At 36.1% G+C, this 21146-nt stretch overlaps 1 protein-coding gene across 1 annotated transcript in view; it reads left to right on the forward strand.

Annotated features, from left to right (window-relative positions):
- The window catches only part of LOC147391231 (structural maintenance of chromosomes protein 6B-like), a 68517-nt gene that overhangs the window by 23398 nt on the left and 23973 nt on the right, over positions 1-21146 (forward strand). The window contains exons 8-12 of the mRNA XM_086457986.1: positions 906-1040; positions 12711-12787; positions 12893-12968; positions 15963-16037; positions 16208-16312. Of these exons, the coding sequence (XP_086314112.1) occupies positions 906-1040; positions 12711-12787; positions 12893-12968; positions 15963-16037; positions 16208-16312 (468 nt within the window). The remainder of the gene's footprint in view (positions 1-905; positions 1041-12710; positions 12788-12892; positions 12969-15962; positions 16038-16207; positions 16313-21146) is intronic.

Consider the following 21146-nt stretch of genomic DNA (forward strand, 5'->3'; position numbering starts at 1 on the left):
CAACTTCTTTTGAAGTTTTCACACAAATTAGTTTAAATTCTAGATCTTATTGGATCATTCATGGTACATCTGGTGTGAAGTATCTTGGATTTCAGTTCAAAAGAAAACTAAAATGATAGGGAGATTGATTCCATTGCCAATATTTTTAGTTGCAACAATGATGCGCCCAATGTCCAAGAGACAAGGATAAACAAGTTGGTTGAGGTATCATGAAGGTTCTTTGCGGTGAAATCCTTTTGCTCTATGTTTATTGCTTAGTACTTCCTTTCCAGCTTTGATTGTCTGGGATAGTGTTACATAGACACATTGCATGGGTGCCATTGTCAGGGTATCGATAAGTGTTTGGTATGCCAACTTCTGGAAATTTAAATATTACTCCACAAAATAATATAAAAGAATAAATATCCAAGACCTATTTTAGAAATCATGCTTAAAATGAGCACCTATTACTACCATAGAAAATAGAGAAAGCATAATGTAAGAAGAAAAAGGGACTGTTGGGAACCGTTATGGTAGAACTGATTCTATTATTCAGAATTGTTATGCCATAGTTAATTGCGTTCGGAATATTTTTTGAAGAATGTGAACCCCATGATTGAAGATAATTAATTATTTATATTGAAAACAATACTGGGCCCAATCATTCTTCACCTTTTTGTGAGGGAGGTAGGGAAATTTATTTTGTTTATGTTAACTATTATATTTTTTTATATTTTTATATTACTAAATTAATCTATTTTTCTGTTTTTTTTTTTTAAAACAATTGATTACACAAGTAGTTCTAAACACCATTAACATCCCTTGATTTGTCTTATTTTTGCACGAACTTCGCTAAAGTATTTGTGATTAAGTGAACCATGCTACAATGCTAATTATGTCTTATTTTTACGCGTTGTGTTTATCAGGCTACAAAAGAGAGGCTTGAGCTGGAGGAAGCACGTTCTCGCAGAAGTAACCAAATTCAGAAGATGGTCAAGCGTGCTAGGTTGCTTGAGAAACAAATTCATGAGATTGAAGATCAACATATTAAAAATACACAGGTGGCTATCTGCTTCTTTACATGGACGTTAGGTGCTTTTGCTTTTAAACTAGTTTAAAACTTGGGGCACTGTTCCAATCGTTTGCTTTGTCTATGCTCTTTAAAAACTGTTTTCTTTCTTTATTGCCAAGTACGTTTTTCAGCTTAGAATCTTCTTTGGTCATTGTTATGTAACCAATAACTCCATCTGGTTAGTTTTTCTTCTATGTTACATTTCCACTCCCAACCCAGTATAAAGGACGACAGCTTCGCCAGGTTAACAGCCTGTGTAAAAACTTCACCACCTTGTAACATTTGTAGGCAATATTAGGTATTCTTCAAGTTTAATTTGTTTTCCTACCAAGATACGTGTTGTTGGAAAATACTTTTCAAATGGCTTGGTATATTAGGGAGGGAATTTGTTGACTGGCAGTATATTCTATTTTCTAGAGCCAAAAATAGGGTCAACATTTACATTTTTTGGATGGAAAAGGGAACTGAAACTGAAAGCACCGTGGCGGACATTGGATGGTGGTTCATTTAAATTTTGTGGTAAAGCATCTTCTCCCACAATTTTGTGTAAAGGTCAACCCTACCAACATATCTGTTTTTCTCCCAGTTTAGGGTTGGGATATCTTACTTTCAGTTAGGTTGAGGCCACATGTGCTGTGGAGTCCTGGACCTAGTCCTCAACCTGAGTCACCAGATGGCTAAACTGTCTGGCCAATCCACCCAAACTTGCTTAGTTTCTTTCTAGGTGAGTGTTGGGGGTATCTGACCTGCAATTGGGTTCATGGTGAAGGTCACAAGCATCGGATTGAATGGTAAGTCATTTATCTTTCTGATTGCTACACGAGATGTTATGTATACTCAATAGAGAATATATCCAAATTGGTGTTGGGATCATGGACACAACACTTTAACCTGCTGCTCCTAATTTATATGGGAGTAATGCGTGCTAGGTTCTTGGAGAGCATAAAATAAAAAAAAAGTAGAAAAGACAGAAGAAAATGGTGAAGTTCACGCCAGAAGAGGGCAAATAATTCCTTTAGAAGTGATTGCACTTCTGCATAACGTATTGAAATCTGAAGTTCTTTAATTATTAGGTGCCTATAAAATATTCTTACCATAACATCCTGACTCCATTCATTGTGCTTTCCTCGTATTATCGTGACCATCCAATAAATAATGAGTACCATGATCTTTGTGAGCTTACTTACTCAAAACCCCTATTCCTACATTGTGTAATATTTTAATTATTATACATACAATACTAGGTACTTGTAACCTATTCATCCAGAAGAATTATAAAAAAGTAATTCTCAAGTCTCATTAATGAGAGCTTGATATATATATATATATATAACCTAAAAAGTAAATAGACATAAATGTCCTTACATAGAATTAAACTAAACTAATTAAAAAGACTACATCATTTTCAATACTCTCCCTCAAGCTGGAGTAAATATATCAATTAAACCCAGTTTGACAAGATGAGAGTTAGTGACAGAAGGACCAACAGACTTCGTAAGCATATCAACAAGTTGTTCTGAAGAAGATACAAAGACTGTTTGTGGAGCACTAGAGCGAATTTTCTCCCTAAGAAAGTGAACATCAACCTCTATATGCTTGGTTCTCTCGTGAAAGACTGAATCAGAAACAAGCATGATGGCAGATTTGTTATCACAAAACAAAGTAAAAGGGCCAGAGGTTGGAAAATCTAGCTCCATCAGTAAAGATCTAGCCCAAATAAGCTCGCAAGTGCCAAGGGCCATAGCATGATACTCAGTTTTAGCAGAAGAGCGGGAAACTACATTTTGTTTCTTACTTTTCCATGAAATCAGATTACCATCATGGAAAGTACATAACCCAGAGGTAGATCTCCTATCTGTAAGAGAATCAACATAATCCACACTAGTGAAGCAAGACAAATGTGGTTGAATAGAGTAGTAGAAAAGTCCAAGACTAGGGCAAGACTTCAAGTATGGAAGAATACGATAAACTACATCAAGATGAGAAGTGTGTGAGACATGCATGAACTGACTGACCACACTAACTGCAAAGGTCAAATCCGGTCTTGTGTTAGATAAATTAAGCGGCTTACAAGTCTCTGATAAGAAGGATCAGGTTATAAATTATCAGATTTGGCATGAAGATGATTTTGATTCATAGGGGAGGAGGCAGGATGACAACCAAGCATATTAGTGTCTTGAAGGAGATGCAGTGTGTATTTAGTGAAATACCATGATGACAGCGGGCCACTTCTATTCCCAAGAAGTATTTGAGGGAACCCAAGTCCTTAACCCTAAACACACGATCCAATAACATCTTTACTTGGTCAATCCGTTGTGCATCATCTTCAATTACTATAATGTCATCCACATAGACCAATACAATAGTGCAACGACCATCTACTCCTCGATGAACAAAACAAGTATGATCTGAATGGCATCTAGAAAACTCCATAGATAAAGTGATCTCAGAAAAATATTGAACCTAAGCTCGAGGAAATCACTTCAGACCATACAGAGATTTGAGAATGTGACATACTTTCCCAGAATACTCCCTCTAAAGATGAAATCCGGGAGGAGGATCCATATAGATAACCTCAGTTAGATCTCCATTTACAAAGGCATTCTTCACATCAAATTAGTAAAGAGGTCAGGAATGACAAGCAGTTAAAGAGATAAGGAGGTAGATTGTAGAGAGTTTAGCTATAGGAGCAAATGTAAAACCAAAATCTTTTTCTGGAGTCTGCGTAAATCTTTTAGCGACTAGGTGGGCCTTGTATTGATCAACAGTGCCATCCGCAAGATACTTGATAGTGAAAACCCATTTACAATCAACAGGCCGTTCCCTAGAAGGAAGATGAACAAGTTCCCAAGTGTGATTCTTCTGCAAAACATCCATCTTAGCAGTCATGGCTCCAGTCAACTTAAGATCTCGTAAAGCTTCTGATAAAGACTGATATACCCGAATAGAATCAATAGCAACAAGGTAGGCTTAATAAGGAGAGAGTCCCTGATAGGAAATAAACTGGGCAATAGGGTGATTAGTAACGCATCCTCGCTTACCTTTGCGAAGTGTAATAGGCAAGTGAGAGTCAAAAATGGAAAAAATAGGTGTTAGAGTAAAAGATGGTATACCTGATTCCAGAGAAGAGGTTGGCAAGTCTGGTGAGAGGTGAAGGCGATGAGAATAGATCTTAAGAAGTGGCAAAGAGGAAGATGGATCCGGCAAATGAGAAGAGTCTTGTAAAGAAGATGAAGGTGGAGAGAAAATTGGAGAGGGTAGCACTATAGAAGAAAGATCCTACAAAGATGATGTACGAAAAAAAGGAACATTTTAAAAAAATGTAACATCAAAAGAATAAATGACACGATGAGAAGGAGGGTCATAACAACGATACCCCTTTGACATAGGTGAGTAACCCAAGAAAACACAATGAATGACTTTGTCATTTAATTTTGTGCGATTGGGAGTCTTATTCTGAAGAAAATAAGTATATCCAAAGACTTTGGGTGTAATGGGGAAGAGAGTGCTATCAGGTTGAAGGACATGAAGAGGTACTTGTCCTCCTAAGGTGCGACTCAGAACGTGGTTAAGAGGAAAAGTCGCAGTGAGGATTGTCATATTCCAATATAACTTCGAAACATGCATACCTCGAAGAAGACATCATACAATGTTCATGAGATGGGAATGTAGAGTCAAGTCAACTAATGAAGTATACCATGCTCATGAGATGGGATTGAATCCTATCAGAAATGCATTCCCTTCCATTATCAGATCTAAGAGATTTAACTGTGGTGTTGTATTGGGCCTTAATCATTTTAAGGAAATTAACAAAAATGTGGAGCACCTCAGAATGAGAACGCATCAAATAAACCCAAGTACAATGAAAATAGTCATCAATAAATATAACATAATTCCTATGACCATTAAAAGCAGTAACAGGGGAAGGTCCCTACACATCAAAATGGACTAAATCAAATGTTTTATTAAAGCGATGCATGTGAGGAATATAAGAGGTATGTGTGTTTAGAAAGCTCACACATAGAGCATTAAAACTTATGTTCACTACAAGAGGTTTTTAAAGTAGGAAATAAAGAACATAAGTGCTGAAAATTAGCATGTTCTAAGCGAGTATGCCATAAATCTAAGGTTTAAGTTGAAAAAATATGACTCTCGGAGAGTGGAAGCACAGACGTCGAAATCGCAGTAGGTTGAGATCCAAACAAATATAACCCATCTCTCATACTCCTTATTAAAAATCCTCCTTGAAGTCAGGTCTTGAAAAATACAATGAGTAGGAAAAAAAGGTTACGGAGCAGTTTATAGATTTGGTAATGCTACTTGCAAACTTTAAGAGATAAATTAGAAATATGAAGCACAGAGTCAAGTTAAAAACCAGAAGATAAGGGGATGGTACCCTTGCTAAGGATAGGAGTAAGGGACCCATCAGAAAGGCGGACCTTCTTATGGGTAGCAGGTAAAATAGCTAGACTCACCGGTTATATGATCAGAGGCACCACAATCAATTATCCAAGTCAGAGGAGCAGAGCCAGACCGAGTAACATGGAATGTAGAAGATGTACCTGGGGGCGTAGTAATTGATGTCACGTTCGAGGATGAGTGAGTATGAGCATGGATCTGATCCCATACAATAGCATCAATCTGAGTCTGAAGTTGTAGATCAATAGTGTCAATGGAAGCAGAAGTATCAGTAGGAGGAACTGATGATGATTCCACAGCTGCAGCGCGGGGAACAGACTTTCCTAAAGAGGGAGTGGTAGATGATCGCAACAGATGGGGATAAAGCTGGAAGTAGCAGGCCTTTTCATGTCTAGTCTTCCCCCAATGGCTGTAAGTAAGGCCACTCCTTTTACCACGGCCACGGCCCCACGACTTCTATTCTCAAGTCCTTGAGTACGAGAGTCAGAAAAAACCCGAATTGGCAGCTAGAGCCATTTGATCTGTAGCTGGAATAAAAATAATACCAAGAGCCGGAGTCTGAGAGAAAACAACACAGCGACGACGTTTATCACTATCAATGGTCGCAAATGTTTCAAATAGAGAAGGTAAATGAGTGGTGTTAAGGATCTAGGTCTGAATTGCCTTAAACTCAGGACGTAAACCCATGAGAAACTGGTATGTTTGATGTCGAGCAATCCGTGTAATCACATATTTGGCTGCCTTTACAAACAACACCATAGACTCAATAGTGAGAGAACTCCTCCCAACAAGACTAGAGAAATCTAAAATAATCAACATTCTGAGTTCCTTGGGTAGCTTGGGCAATCTCTCGATAAAGTTCATAAATCCTCGAGTCATTTTGAGTATGTGCGTATGTTTGAGTGATGGTTGCCCACAAAGAAGAGATAGTGTCATGATACAAGAACATGGTGTAGATGCACTGCTCCATGGAGTTAAAAAGCCATCCAAGAATGGTGCAGTTATTGATATTCTATTACTCAATTTTGAGATCAGTAAGAGGCGGTTTATTAATGGTTCCTGAAAGCCATCCTGATTTCCTTTTACTTCCTAGATAGTGCCGAATGGATCGAGACCTTGACTAAAAATTGCGACCATCTAATAAGGCATTGGTGATTCGTTGTGTTGAGAAATTTGCTCTAAGAATGATGTTAGAGTCCTTTGTCTCTTGATGCGATGCCATTACCTACTACGAATGGCAAAGTAAGAAACTTTGGTTTGAAGGGAGATCTCTTATAGTCTCAGTCAACAAAGGAAGAACCAACACCTTTTTCTTTTGTAAGTCAAATTAACCACGATAAAGTTTAGCTTAATTGCTGCCGCAAGTCAACACTATCACCCTTGGTACTGTCGAGAGATACACACAGCCAAACACTGCTGCCGCAAGCCAAAAGAAATTGAACATAGCAGCCCTAACAAAGCAGCCAACACCCACTCAAAGAAAATTGTAGCAATCCAAATCAGAAATAGCAGAAATCACCTTTGTTGATGTCGTAGGGCAAAACCAGTTCCCCAAGTGTTGTCGCAAGGCAGTAAATCTCCCAAACTTGCTGTCGTAGGACTTAAAAAACACAACAAACTGCTGTCGTGAATGCTAAAACAGCAAGGTGTTGTTATCGTGGGTCCAAAAACATAGCAGATTGTTGTCGTGGATGCTAAAATAACAAAGTGCTGTTATCGTGGGTCCAAAAAACCCTGCAGACTGTTGTCGTGGATGCTAAAACAGCAAGGTGCTGTTATCGTGGGTCCAAAAAACAAAACGCAGAATAGTATCACGATTAAAAAAAAATAAAACCTATTGGAGGGCACAAAAAAATCACAGCGTAGAATCGCAGCATGTGGAAGAATCTCAGAAAATTTATCGCAACATGCGATAAGTGGGATATGAATCAAAGATAAAAAAGATCCAGGTATTTTGAGAAAGGAGGAAAAGAGAAAAGAGGAGAGGAAACTTCAAGGTCTCAAAAAAAATCGAAGAGGAGAACCCAAGGAGAGAGTGGGACAACCTCTAGAAAAGCTCTGATACCAAGAAGAATTATAAAAAAATAATTCTCAAGACTCATTAATGAGAGCTTTATATATATATATATATATAGGATTAGGATCCGTGTACACACAAATCTACTCGTATATCTACAACGTGTTTTGTCCTATGTGGGCTAAAAGTTTCTAATTGAGCTGATTTTTGGTGACGATGATCCCTATGACGAGTAGATCATCCCCACCAAAAATAGCTAATTCTAAAACTTCTAACCCCATATTTATGAGTTGAAGAATCGTGGACCGTCCATTTTTTGTAAATCACTTTGACGAGGTTTAAATTTTCGGATTGAGCTGATTTTTGGTGAGGATGATCTCCGCATCATAGAGATCATCCTCACCAAAAATCAGCTCAATCCGAAACTTTTACCACTAGGAAAAAATATGTTGTAGATATATGCGTAGATATGTGTGTACACAGAACCCGACCCATATATATATATAACCTAAAAAGTAAATAGGCATAAATGCCCTTACATAGAATTAAACTAAGCTTACTAAAGAGACTACATTATTTCCAATACATCCCATAATAATCCAGCCTTTATCATTCATTTGCTTTCCTAGTCCAATCTTGGCCATGCAATAAACAATGGCTACCATTGGTGATTGCTCTCGGAATGCTTAGTGTTAGCTTTGCTACAACAATCGTGTGTGTTTGTCATGTACATCATCATGTTATTAGGTGAGCATATTTCTGTAGTATGCTTTCTATGTTGGGTTGGGTAGTTTATTTGTGTAATACTTTGTTGGAAATATCTTCCTATGTAGCCTTTTTTCCTTATGAAAATATCTTCTACTGTAATTAACATTCAAGTTACTCTTTGTTTTTGCATAATGACATTATTGTGGGGTCTTTCTGTTGTTTTATTTAGATGGCATAAGGTCTTGAAGTAACATTTTAGGAAAACAAGTACACGAGTTGTCTAGGGCAGACCTGTTTATCTAGTTCCTTGTAAACTTGAAACGGTAATAGCTGAAGATGGGATTCAGCATCTTATTCAAATGGTTGAGACAAATAAATACTCTGAGATAGGATGTCATAGTCTTGGTTATTGAAGAAGTTGACTTCAAATTGATGTTGATGTATTACTATATACTTCATTAGGACTTAGGAGCCAAAAATAATACACTTTGGTATGCTTGTTCGTATGGCATCCAAAGGGCTTAATGGTTAAATTTTTTATGACCCTAATAATCAGGAAGTATTTCCAAGTAGAAAGGTGAGGGCGCTTTTGGATTGACTTCTCCAAGTGCTTCTGGCTCTTGCGGGGAGCTAGAAACACCTTCATGTATGTTTGGATTAAGAAGTATTTCTGACAGCAATTTTTGTAGGGAGTTATTTTGGTGCTTTTTAGAAAAGTACCTCAACTTATACTTCTCAAATTTGCTTTTGTGGAGAGCACCAAATTCCTGTCATTTTAATAGTTTGTTTCTAATTATGCCCTAAAAAAAAATTGAAAATTACTCCCTTACCTATTATCTTCTTCGTTTTGTTCAAACCCTAACCCATACCCATCCATCTCCAACTGTGTTGCAAAGAAGAAAGACTCATCTCCTCTCTGGTCTAGATTCTTTCTCTTCCTTCTTCGTTCTCATCAAATTAGGTCTTGCGAGACCTTCTTCTCCGCCCAAGCTTTATTCACGAACAGTCTCATACGCTTCCACTCTTCGAATTCGATCTCTCGAAATCATCTCTTCTACATTTCAGTTGTTTGGTTCCTTGCCTTCGTTTTGTTTGAACCCTAACTCATACCATCAACGATTTTGTTCGTTTTGCTCGAACCCTAACTCATACCCATCAATGATTTTCTTCATTTTTTTCAAACCCTAACCCATACCCATCAACGATTGCAGCAATAGAAATCAATTTTATTCATCGAAAATTCCGATTGCAGCGGTGACGAAATCTTTCACTTCTTCAATCGATTCAAGGGACGATTTTATACAAGGTTAGTTTATCTAATTGTGAGTTTTCAGGATTTCTTGGGGGTTTCCTCTATCTCCAATTTCTGCAAATACATGTGAAAGATCAAGGAAACCCTTAAATATACTTCATCGTTAATTGTTGTTCTTGAATCTTAAATTGCATGATGCTATTGAATGCTGATTGTTCCTCTACCTGATTTTAAGATATCATGGTGAGATAGATGTGTGTCAGATTGGAGTACTTGAAAATATACTGGTTGAATTCAGATCGAGGGTTTCCTCTATCTCCAATTTCTGCAAATACATGTGAAAGATCGAGGAAACCCCCAAATATACTTCATTGTTAATTGCTGTTCTTGAATCTTTACTTGGACGATGCTTCTTGAATGCTGATTGTTCCTCTACTTGAATGATTCGTATATTGTTTAACAAATTTTATCATCTGATTATAATTTTCTTAATCTGTCAGTTTTTTTCCCTTGTCTGAATTCGGTAGAAGTTTGTTTTCCTATCCTTCGTAAAACATAGACATTCCTTGAATGTTAACCTTAACTGACAATAGTAGACGGGTATTTATGTGCATGTTGATTTGGTTAAACTACTTAAGTATAGGCAACTATTCTCTCTTCTGATAATTATCTCAACACCCAAAAACCTTTGTTACATCTATATTTTACTCTTACTAGGTATGTGCAAAGGATTATCTTTAGTTTCTTTATGTGATTATGTATTTATGACTATCTAATCTGATCCTTCACCGAGACCAAAGTTTTTAAAACGCAGAAAGTTTAGACCATCATACTAGTTATGGAGTGGAATGTTATGGTTCCATATGTGATTGTGATTATGTACTAATGGAATCAAATTGTCATTTACTTCTTATTTTTATGAAATATAATTTACCATGGAATTTCCCATGTTTGGGGACTAAAATGTAGAAACATTTTTTAAAGCTCATGAGTAGTTTAGATAAATAGTTTCAAGCCAATATCTTCATAATAGATAATCCTCTTAAGTTGTGCTAATGTTTCAACAAGCTTTTGAGGCTTACATATTGAGATTGACCTGTGGACCAGGGTTCCGAAAATGGTTTGAGGCTTGTGTGGAAAGTGAAAAAAATTTGTAATGTATTCATGCTATTTACACTTTTTTCTCCATTAGTGATATTAATAGTGCTTCAGTATGACTCCATTTTTGCTGTCATGTTTTTATACAGTTTTACGTATGGAGATATAGGTTTTATTATATGATAGTTGTCAAGTTTTTATGCAGGTTTTATTTTTCATATGTCCAATATTTAGGGGAGGTTCTGTCGATTTTTTTTTTTTTAGTAATAAAAAAGAAGTATATTTTGAGTTTAAAATGATGTTATAATGTCTTTATTGAATAAAAACAATAACTGTTACTTTTTGGAGCATAAGTTGTTGAGTTATAATGTTAAAAATAGTAATTGTTACATATAAGGGCATTCCGATCATTTTAACAGAATCCGGAATAGTTCCCAAACACAAAATTCTGTCAGAACTACTTCAGACAGTACTTCAAAAAGTACTTTTGGGAGTACTTATGTTCTGAGTACTTCTGGCTCCTGTAACCACACGGGCCCTGATATTCTTAGAAGAGGATTACCTCAATCACCAAAAAAATAGGATGTTCTTGAGGAACTATCTGAGCATTCAATTCCTTTTCTGTCCTCTCAATCTATTACTCCTACACAATTTAGCCTTGTCCAAACTATCGAACACCTATAAGTGTGAGGACTCCGAAGCTTCCACTGAAGTTGACATATTTGTGGGAAACCTTCTAAATGACCTCAAAAAAGAGTTTTGACTTGTCTTCTTGAGGAAAACAGTAACTGATATGGAAAGTTTGCTTGAAGCCATGAGGTTCTAAATGGACTTCATGTATCTGACAATGTCTGTACTCTACTGGATTAGTCTGAAAGTATGTAACCCATTGATTGGAATTGGATCTATAGGAGGAAGAAAGACACTGATGATAAATTGTAGTCATTTGAAACATGACAAGTGATGGAAGGTGATACTGGAAGGAGTTGATTTATATGCATGCTCAAGTCCATAAAGATTTTGCTGACAATAGCTGCATACCGTCACTATGAAATATGACAGATGGCTGTAAAGACAATGTTCTTGGATATTTAATACTGGTTCCCTTAGTACCCCATGAATAAAGATAGAAAATCATGGGTTTTGGAGTTCAGATTAAAGTTCTTATTTCTTGCTTTGTTTGGATGTTAGTCAATTTGTGCCTACGTGCAAAGATGGGGAATCTGTGAACTATTAATTGTTCTCCAGCAAAGGATACTTAGTTTGTTTCTTGTTTCAATTCCGAATTAGCTGAATCATGCCTATATTTGTGAGAGGGGTTTATTGTAACTTGGATACATCTGTCTTTTCTCTCAGAAGATGATTTCTTTGTGAGATTTCTCCCTTTCACGGTCTTTTGGTGTGTTTGGAAAAGATTCATGAATGTTCAATGGAAAATACATGTTAATATTCTTATCATCTAGTCATTTAGGTAGTTCATCTTAAACGCCCAGGCCTTTGATTCCCTTGTTCTTGTTCGCTTTGCCAAGTTCTTCAATGAGTTTCATACTTATTACAAAATAGGTACTGTTTAGGTTCAGAACTCCAAAACAAATGAGTAGTGTTTAAAACATTGCTGTCCTCATGTTTTCATATTTTCTTGTGTTTGGGATTTTTCTAGGTGAAAAGAAACCACGCTGATTAGGGTTTTGAATTAAAAACATCTTGCAAGTGTTAATATCAAGATGAAACATTCCCCTGGTTTCGTATTTTAACGTTCTTCTGTGAAAAACTGCATTTCTCTGTAATTTCTTGGTTTCTTTCATGTCACATTAGTTTTACAAATGTGTAATACATCATATCTACTGATCTATGTTGCGTTTATACGATTTATTTTACTTTCTTTTTTGTAGGATGAAATAACTGGGAAAGCTAGAATTTACTGATTTTCATTATAAATTAGCAGAAGCAACTTTTTTTTATTGTAAATTCGCTGAATTTGCTTCCTTTTCATTAATTAGCAGATTTAGGATTTTAGATTGTCAGATATAATTTTTTCATTTATTTTTATGGATTCTCCTGTTACTGCTTTGCTTCCCTTGATCATTGTAAAATTTAATTTGGTACAAATATCAACTGTCATGGACATGTGTTCTGTACATCTTTTTAATCTTTCATCACTATAGGCCGAAGAGTGTAAGATAGAGGAACTATTAAAGGGGCTCCAGGATGAGGTCGATGCGGCTAGTTCCAATCTAACAAGGTTTATTTGCTTGTTATTTTTCATTATCATCAGTTTGGCTACTCACGATGTTGCTATTTATTTTAAGATGTGTTTGTATTTTAGTAAGTGAAGTATTATTTTCAGGTATAAAGAAGAAGAGAATGCCTTATCTGATGAGCTGTCGATGGCAAGGGACATAATAAGTAAAATTGCTGCTGAGGTGCGATATGTTGTAAATTTTCTGTAGGTTGGACAAGTAAAACTTTTGATGAATGTTACTCTTGAGTTTTATCAGAAGAATGGTTTTTCCACATTTATTCATATTTCTTAAAATGTGCTAATCTAATCTGGCAATTGTCTATTCTGTTTCTTTGTTTTGTTTCCTGAGAAAGTTTTCTTAATCAAATTTTGTGTCTAATCATGCAATAAAGTTTTATTGCTTAGTGGTCAACAACGCAACATAGTAATGGTACCTATGACTAAGTTTTATTGTTTGAAAATAAAAATAAAATCTAGGTTTAAAATCTCATTTGGAGGCAAGGATTTGGTCAGGAGAAACCTGGAGCAGCCCCTATCAAAAAATTACGTTACATTCTAAACATTCAACGTGTTGTTTCAGTTTTTGTCCGAAACTTTCTGAGATGGCTTGTCATTTTGAAGCATATATTTAAGAACAAAAACAATATTACCATTTTTTCAATGCTCCTTTATTGATCAATGACATCCATTTAATTGTTCTCCAGTTCTTGTTTTAAGCCATGTTTCTTTCATTTTCCGAGAAATTGGGTCATCAAATGTATATTGTGTTTCCATATACTACAATTATTTTAAACAAAATGGTTGTACTTGTAACTTGCTTACATGCTTGAATTATCTATTTATCTATCTATCTATCTATATACATGTATACCAAGAAACAAATGATTTCTATCTAGCGTACTATGAACTGGATTTATTCTAGAGTAATTAACCATGAACAGAAATTCAAAACAATGAATCAGGTAGCATAAGTTTGAACCACCTACAATAGTTCTTTCATCCAATAACATAATAACTAAATGCTGGAATTAGGACTTCTACTACATTTTCCAAAAACATTCCTCCTAAGTGTCTATGTACTTCCTATGGTTAATGACATGTATTTAATTGTTATCCACGTCTTGTTTTAAGCCATTTTCTTTCATTCTCCAAGAAATTGGGTCATTAAATGTATATTGTGTTTCCATATAGCTTACAATTGTTTCTAACAATATGGTTGTTATCTATCTATCGATCAATATATATATATAAAACAATTGTAAGCTATATGGAAACACAATATACATTTAATTTTCCCAATTTCTATCAAGTGCACTATGAACTGGATTTATTCTAGAGTAATTAACCGCGAACCGAAATTCAAAACAATGAATCGGGTGGCATAAGTTTGAACCACCTACAGTAGTTCTTTCATCCAATAATGGGGGAGGGGAGGGGAGGTGAGGGTGTGCTACTAGTGGCAAGGGATGAATTTTTTGTCTCTCTCGTAGGTTCGTTTTCTCTACCATCTTTTCTTCTTTTTCAAGAAATTTTATTTGTCAAAATAAAAAAAAAGCATGCAAAATGTTTTGAAAGAGTTCAATTCTTTTTGTTTTCTTTGCATGTTCCAAGTGATCAACAACCACTCCATTAATTATTTCGTGTAAAAAACGTGATGTGGACATTTGAAATCATGGGCTTTTTCTATTGGGTCATTAGTTATATGTTATGTTTTATTTAGATTTATGCTTAGGAAGGTCTATTTTAGTGTGTAGGATTAGTATTTGGACTTATTATTTTTATGTTTTATTAGTCCATGATTTTAGTATGGATATTTGGGGGTAGTTTGATAACTTTATTATGTCTTTTTATTTAAGTTTACATGGGTTGAAAATTTAAGGGAGATAAAGTTACAAAACTTAGGGTATCTTTATAATTTTCATCTTTGAATTAAAGGTAGTTTAGGTATTTTTCTATTTAGGATTTTGTTAAAGTATTTAAAAATATCCTTGTTTTTTTTACAGCAAATTATTGAATAAAATTTACAGGATGTTCTCCTATCTCCATGGTTGGACTGCTTGGCGTGATGCCTTACTCCCTTGGTGTGATCCCAAGGTAAAACTGTTGGAACTTCTGGTCAAATTATCCCTAACTTTCACAAATACTGCTGAACCTTCTGGCCAAATCATCCCTAGCTTTCACAAAAACCTGTCAAATCTGTTTCTAAACCCTAACCCTATCTCTACACCTTGCTGCCCCATCAAATGCAACCCAGCTGAACCCTTGCAGCAGTCCAATATTTCTGCCGCACCCCGAGCCCCTAGAATAAGCCTTAAATATCCCAAACCAGTCCTAAACCCAACCTGCACCCTTCTAACATCCCTACACATTATTACCAACCTTTATCTCTAACCTTAATCCTACTTTAACCCTAACTGAACCCTGTAACTACCCCTAAACTTCTACCCAACCCTTGTACCCTGCCGGACCTTCAAATTACAACAACCAATAAACCAATCTAATCCACCCTAAACCCACCCGAATACTACCATTTATACCCCACTGAAACTAATTTCCATCCTGTAATACTGTCCTGAACAACCCCATAAGACCTTCCAAAACCCCACCTAACCTCACTGCTGCTGCATACCTGGCTGTAACTCCATTCCAACCACTTAAAACCTTCTAAACTATTAATTTAAACCAACCCAAACCATCCTGTAAACTTCCATACTATTGCACATGTGCAACAGCCCTGAAATCAGGCCACCCCTGGGGAGCTTTATCTTTTGTTGAGGCATGTGACTTCATATCCTTTCTTAACCTCAGTCAATTCCATTTTTGGCTACACTAACAAGAAAATATTTCAATAAATTGAGATTTGTCTGAATGTCATGTGTTTGAGACATGGTTACGATGTCGTGTCCATCATGGAAAATTCTTGAAAAATAGTGGCATTCACTTGAAAAATAGTGGCATTCACAGAGAGAATTAACATTGTGGTTTTCTTTTGATAATTAATTGTGGTTTATTAACTTTAAGATCCTTGTTTCCTCATCCTTCCTGTTTTATGTGTATCTTTTGTTGAACATTATTTTAAGTTCATTTGTTTTTTTTTTTTTTTTTTTGGGTTCGGAAAGAATGTACAGTTCTTGTTAATATCTTAAACTAAGTATTTATGCTTTGATATTTGTAGATTGAAGATAGTGAAAGAAAGTATCGCGAGATCTGTAATAACATCCGTGAGCTTCAACAACATCGAACAAACAAGGTAACATGGTCAATGGCACTTACCTTATGCAGGTATGTGAAAGCTTAGATGCATGCGTACTCACCATGCAAGCCTTTGTATCCAACAATATCATTCATTTATTTGTGGATTCATTTCTTTTGTACATTGTTGTTGGTTGCTTGGTCATGACAACTTTTATTTCTTGATAGGTGACGGCTTTTGGAGGTGATAAAGTAATCCATCTTCTACGTGAAATTGAAAGACACCATAGAAGATTCAAAATGCCTCCTATTGGTCCTATTGGGGCTCATTTGGTGAGTAGTGAAAAGAATATGATATTATGTGCATGTCATACTAATTGTACATTTGTTCATTTCCCATCTAGAATATAAAATTTGTTCATTCATTAATTTTGTCAATGCATATAATTTTTTTTTTTGTTTCCACATGTCAATTCTAAAATAAATTTCTTATCATAAAGAAAAAAATTCACCAGGATAGAAAATTATATGGTTGGGTATGTATAAAGTCAAGTCGAATGGTGAAAAACATTCCCTTGATGTATCATCTGAAGCTCTATCTTGGGCTGCTACCAAATAATTGATTTAGAAAACCTCTGGCCATTGCGATTCACTAGGTTCATATTTTTTCAAGTTTGACTTAGATTTTGGATACGAGATTTATCAGTGTAGTACTTATAGAATACCTCTTGTTATAGGGTTATTTTATATAGTAGTGATTTTTGTTGTTAGTCCATATTTTGATAGGTTTATTCTAATATAATAAAGGTATAGAGTGCAAGTAACTCTTTATCTCATTTTTTTTTTAAATTATTCATTTTCAAACCCTAACCTTAAAAGACTAGAAAACAACAAATAACTTGGTATCATAGCTACCGTCAGATCCTAAGAAGCACAAAATTGATCGAGAGAGAGAGAGAGAGAGAGAGAGAGAGAGAGAGAGAGAGAGAGAGAGAGAGAGAGAGAGGAGTAGAGAATTACCACTTGCGACATCTGATAATGTCAACATACATGTTGACACTATCTGACGCATTGTCAAAGTTCAACTTTGATGATTGGTTTTAAAAGTTCTCAATTTTAGGAATTTTTGGGACTAGTATTAGGTGATTTGTAGCATATTTGAGTGAGATGAAATTTTTTGTGAAAAATCAAAAAATTATTGAAAATCCAGATTTCATGTTTTTCTGACTCCTATATTCATTCGGCTTGATTTTTTTGAGGTTGATCACAAGGAAGATAATTTTTTTCCCCAATAGAGTTTTATAAATGAGGTCTTGAGTGATTTTGATCTTTATTAATGTATTGATATGGTATTTTTCAACCTATATTTGTCATTTTTAGGTCGTTTTTGCTATTTTTCGAATATTCTTACAATTTCCTTTTTGGTTGATTCTTTCATTGGAAATGAAGAAATTTTTTTGTTGGGCTTTAACAATGTTTGGGGTTGGAATTAACATCGAAATGGTTGTGGAGCCACTCTGAGTAATGTGAAGAACTTATTTTGGAGTTTTTTGTAGCCAACATAGTAATTGATATCTAGAGATAAAGAGTAAAGTTGTAAGGTCTGATTTGTGTTAATTATTTACTTTTTCAATGCCTGAGGTTAATCCATCCTCCAATGTTCGATTGAATTGTGTGGGGAGCATTGGGGCTCAAAATCATGCTCCCAACCATTAGGTTACAATTGTAAAGTATAATAGAGAAAATTTCCTTCCTTGGTTTTAATTTTTTGTGCTATACGTTAAACGAAAAGGAAAAGGAAAGGCTCAGGATACTTGACTGGTGCCATCATTGCCACTAGCCTTTTTGACTGTACATATGTTAGATGGGATCTATAGAATGTCTCTAAGATGTTTTGGCTTCTTCATCCCATGCAATCGAATATCATTGATCAATATCTATTCTTATCCACTGTTAAGTAGATATGAGATACCATCAATGCGACATGTAATGATGTTGGGAATACTACTTGTGCATATGAGATGCGAGATAATATGTAGAAGATGAGATAGGAAGATAAACCCATATGCACTTATTTCTTTACTCTTCGTCATTTTTGTGGGAAGAGTTAGGCTGATATTCATTTATGATGTTTAGAGACTGTTGCATTTAAGCAGTCGGTCGAAGAAAATAATGTTTGAATTCCTTGTTGGTTTGAGTTTTGATCATGAGCAAGTGTGAGTTCAAATTCCAAGCAAAGATCATCTTCGCTTTTATATTAGGTGAATACTTATCTATACTGAGAGGAGCAATGTTGTAATGTTATGCAGTAATCTCCTTTTCTTGAGAGATTTGTTTCGGCTTACAAATCTCAAAGAGGTGATAAAGATGGTGGTCATGTTAGAGGATTTGTTTGAGTGGGAACACCACTCGGATTGAATATCAACTAACCCATTGTAGTATGAGGTATGCTCAAAGAAGAAAACATCCCGAGAAATGAAACGCCTTCGAGAAGGAGGATGAAAACAACGGTATCCTTTCTGGGTAGAAGAATAACAAAAAAAAATACATTTAACGGCCTTTGGGTCAAGTTTATTACGAGTTTGGTCAAGAATTTGAACAAAGCAGACGCACCCAAACACGCGTGGAGGAAATGGAAACAAAAGACAATTTGGATGGAGCTTATAGAAGGGCGTGGCAAACTTAAGAACTTGGGAGGGAGTCCGATTAATAATATAGACAGTAGTAAGAATTGCATCGGCCCAATAGGATTGTGGTACGTTCATGCCAATAGAGAGGACACGGGTTAATTTAAGAATGTGACGATTTTTCCTTTCGGATCGACCATTTTGTTGAAGAGTCTTAACATTGGATATTTGGTGCTCAATGCTAGATTCTAAACAAAGTTTCAAAACCTCACTATAAGTGTATTCGGTACCATGATTAGAACGGAATGTCTTAATGGTATGACCAAACTGGGTATGAACCACAACAAGAAATTGCTTGAATATCCCATACACTTTACTCTTGTGTTTCATAAGATAGACGCAAGTAATACAACTGTGGTCATCGATGAATAAGACAAAATAGCGAAAATCAAGAGTGGATGTAACGGGGGAAGGACCCCACACATCAGAGTGAATTAGGTCAAACATAGTAGGTGCCGTAGTATTCATACTAATAGGATAATGAGAACGCACATGTTTAGCTAATTGACAAGTTTCACATGAAAAATCAAGTAAATTTTTATTATTAAATAAACTAGGGAACATGTGTTTCAAATATCTAAAAGAAATGTGGCCTAAACGTAAGTGCCAACGCATTACAAGAGCCTTATTAGATTGACTATTACTACTAAGCTGAGAAACAGAATGAGTGCTAGGTGAACCAGGGGTATCCAAGATATACAAACCATTCACTTCACGTCCAGTGCCAATCGTCTTCTTTGACCCTAAATCCTGAAAGACACAATGAGAGGGATAAAAAATTGCACTGCAATTCAAATTTTTGGTAATGCTACTAACAGATATAATATTAGTAGTAAGTTGAGGAACATGCAGTTTATTAGTTAAGGATAAAGAAGGTGTAACAGAAATTTGACCTTGACCAGCTAGAGAGGACAAAAAACCATCAGCAAGGCGAACCTTGCGATGATCAGAACAAACACTATAGGTTTGGAATAGGGAGGATGTACCGGTCATATTATCTGAGGCACCAGAATTAATTATCGATGGTGAGGAGATTGTGAACACTATGTGCAGATGTTAAGGTACCTGAGTGAGCGAAAGTAGAGACTGGCAGAGATGAAGCCTCCATCTGAGTGAAGAATCTCCTGAATTTTTCAAACTCGGCTTGGGATAGAGATATCGAATCCGAGAAAGAGGTAGTAGTTGAAGGAGGTGCTAGATCAGTAGTCGGCTGAGAGACTATATGCGCTGAAGGCCGTTGAGATTGTTGACGTTGTTGATTAGGACGCCTATGAAGCGCATAACAACAGGCCTTTACGTGGCCCAACTTTCCACAATGATCACACTTGTGTCATTGACGTGTAAGCAGAGACCCACTAGGAGATTGTGGAGAAGGTAGGCAAGCAGGCATGGCGGAGTGGTCTCTTGAAGAATGAGGTAGGACAGTTGTGCGACGACTCTCATCAGCCAACACATACGAATACGTTGTCTGTAAGGACGGAAACAGATCCATACCCAACAAATGAACTCTTGCATAAGACTCATCCCGGAGATTGGCTAGAAACTAAAAGACTCGATTTTTATCCATAATCAACGCATATAATCCCTCATCATATGGGTCCTTCCACGCATAGGACGAGGAATAGAAAGTTAACTCTTCCCATCGAGCACGAAGTTGTGATATGTATGTAGTGACTGAAGAATCACCTTGAGAAAGGCGGAAAATCTCACGTTCTAAATTAAAAATACGAACATTGTTTTCATGTTTGGAGTAGATGCTCTTTACGGAATCCTATATTTGTTTGGCTGTCGTGGAGAACATAAAACCCGTTGCAATATGTGGTTGTATAAATATAACTAACCAAGAACGAACCATAAAATCATTAGCAAACCAGTTGGAGTAATTAGGGTCGATCGGTGCAAGTTATTTGTCCATCCTTATGAAGTAGCCGATTTTTTCCTTTCCCACCAATGAACATTTCAACTGATCTTGCCCAAAGCAGATAATTTTGACCATTTAATTTCACGGTGGTAATTTGAATACCAGGAAAGTCAGTCGAATTAGAGGTAAGACCACCCGATCCATTACTATTACCAGTGATCGAGGAAGAAGACACCTCGGAAGCCATTAGAGATGATGTGTTTTGGTTTGAAGAGAATTCAAATAGGAAACTGATCGCAGCACCCCACTGCTGATAATACACGATCGTAAGAGGCGTGGAGGATGATCAATTACTACTGTAGGTGACCCGAACAGCCACTTGATGTGGTTACAACTGTCAAATAACAACTCTGCTGTGAGTGCAGTCGCAAACAGCAATACTACTGTGATCGCAAGTGCTAAACCAATCGTTTTCTGTGATTTTCAACCCCAACCAGCAACACTGTGATGATCGCAGGCTCCAAAAAACGACCAAACAGCAAAAAACAACCAAACAGCAACTCTGCTATTTTTTCCAGACTCAAACAATAACACTGTGATGATCGCAGGCTCCAAACTC

Source organism: Akebia trifoliata, chromosome 11 (assembly GCF_017979445.1).
Source record: "Akebia trifoliata isolate Shusen 1 chromosome 11, ASM1797944v1, whole genome shotgun sequence".
NCBI lineage: Eukaryota > Viridiplantae > Streptophyta > Magnoliopsida > Ranunculales > Lardizabalaceae > Akebia > Akebia trifoliata.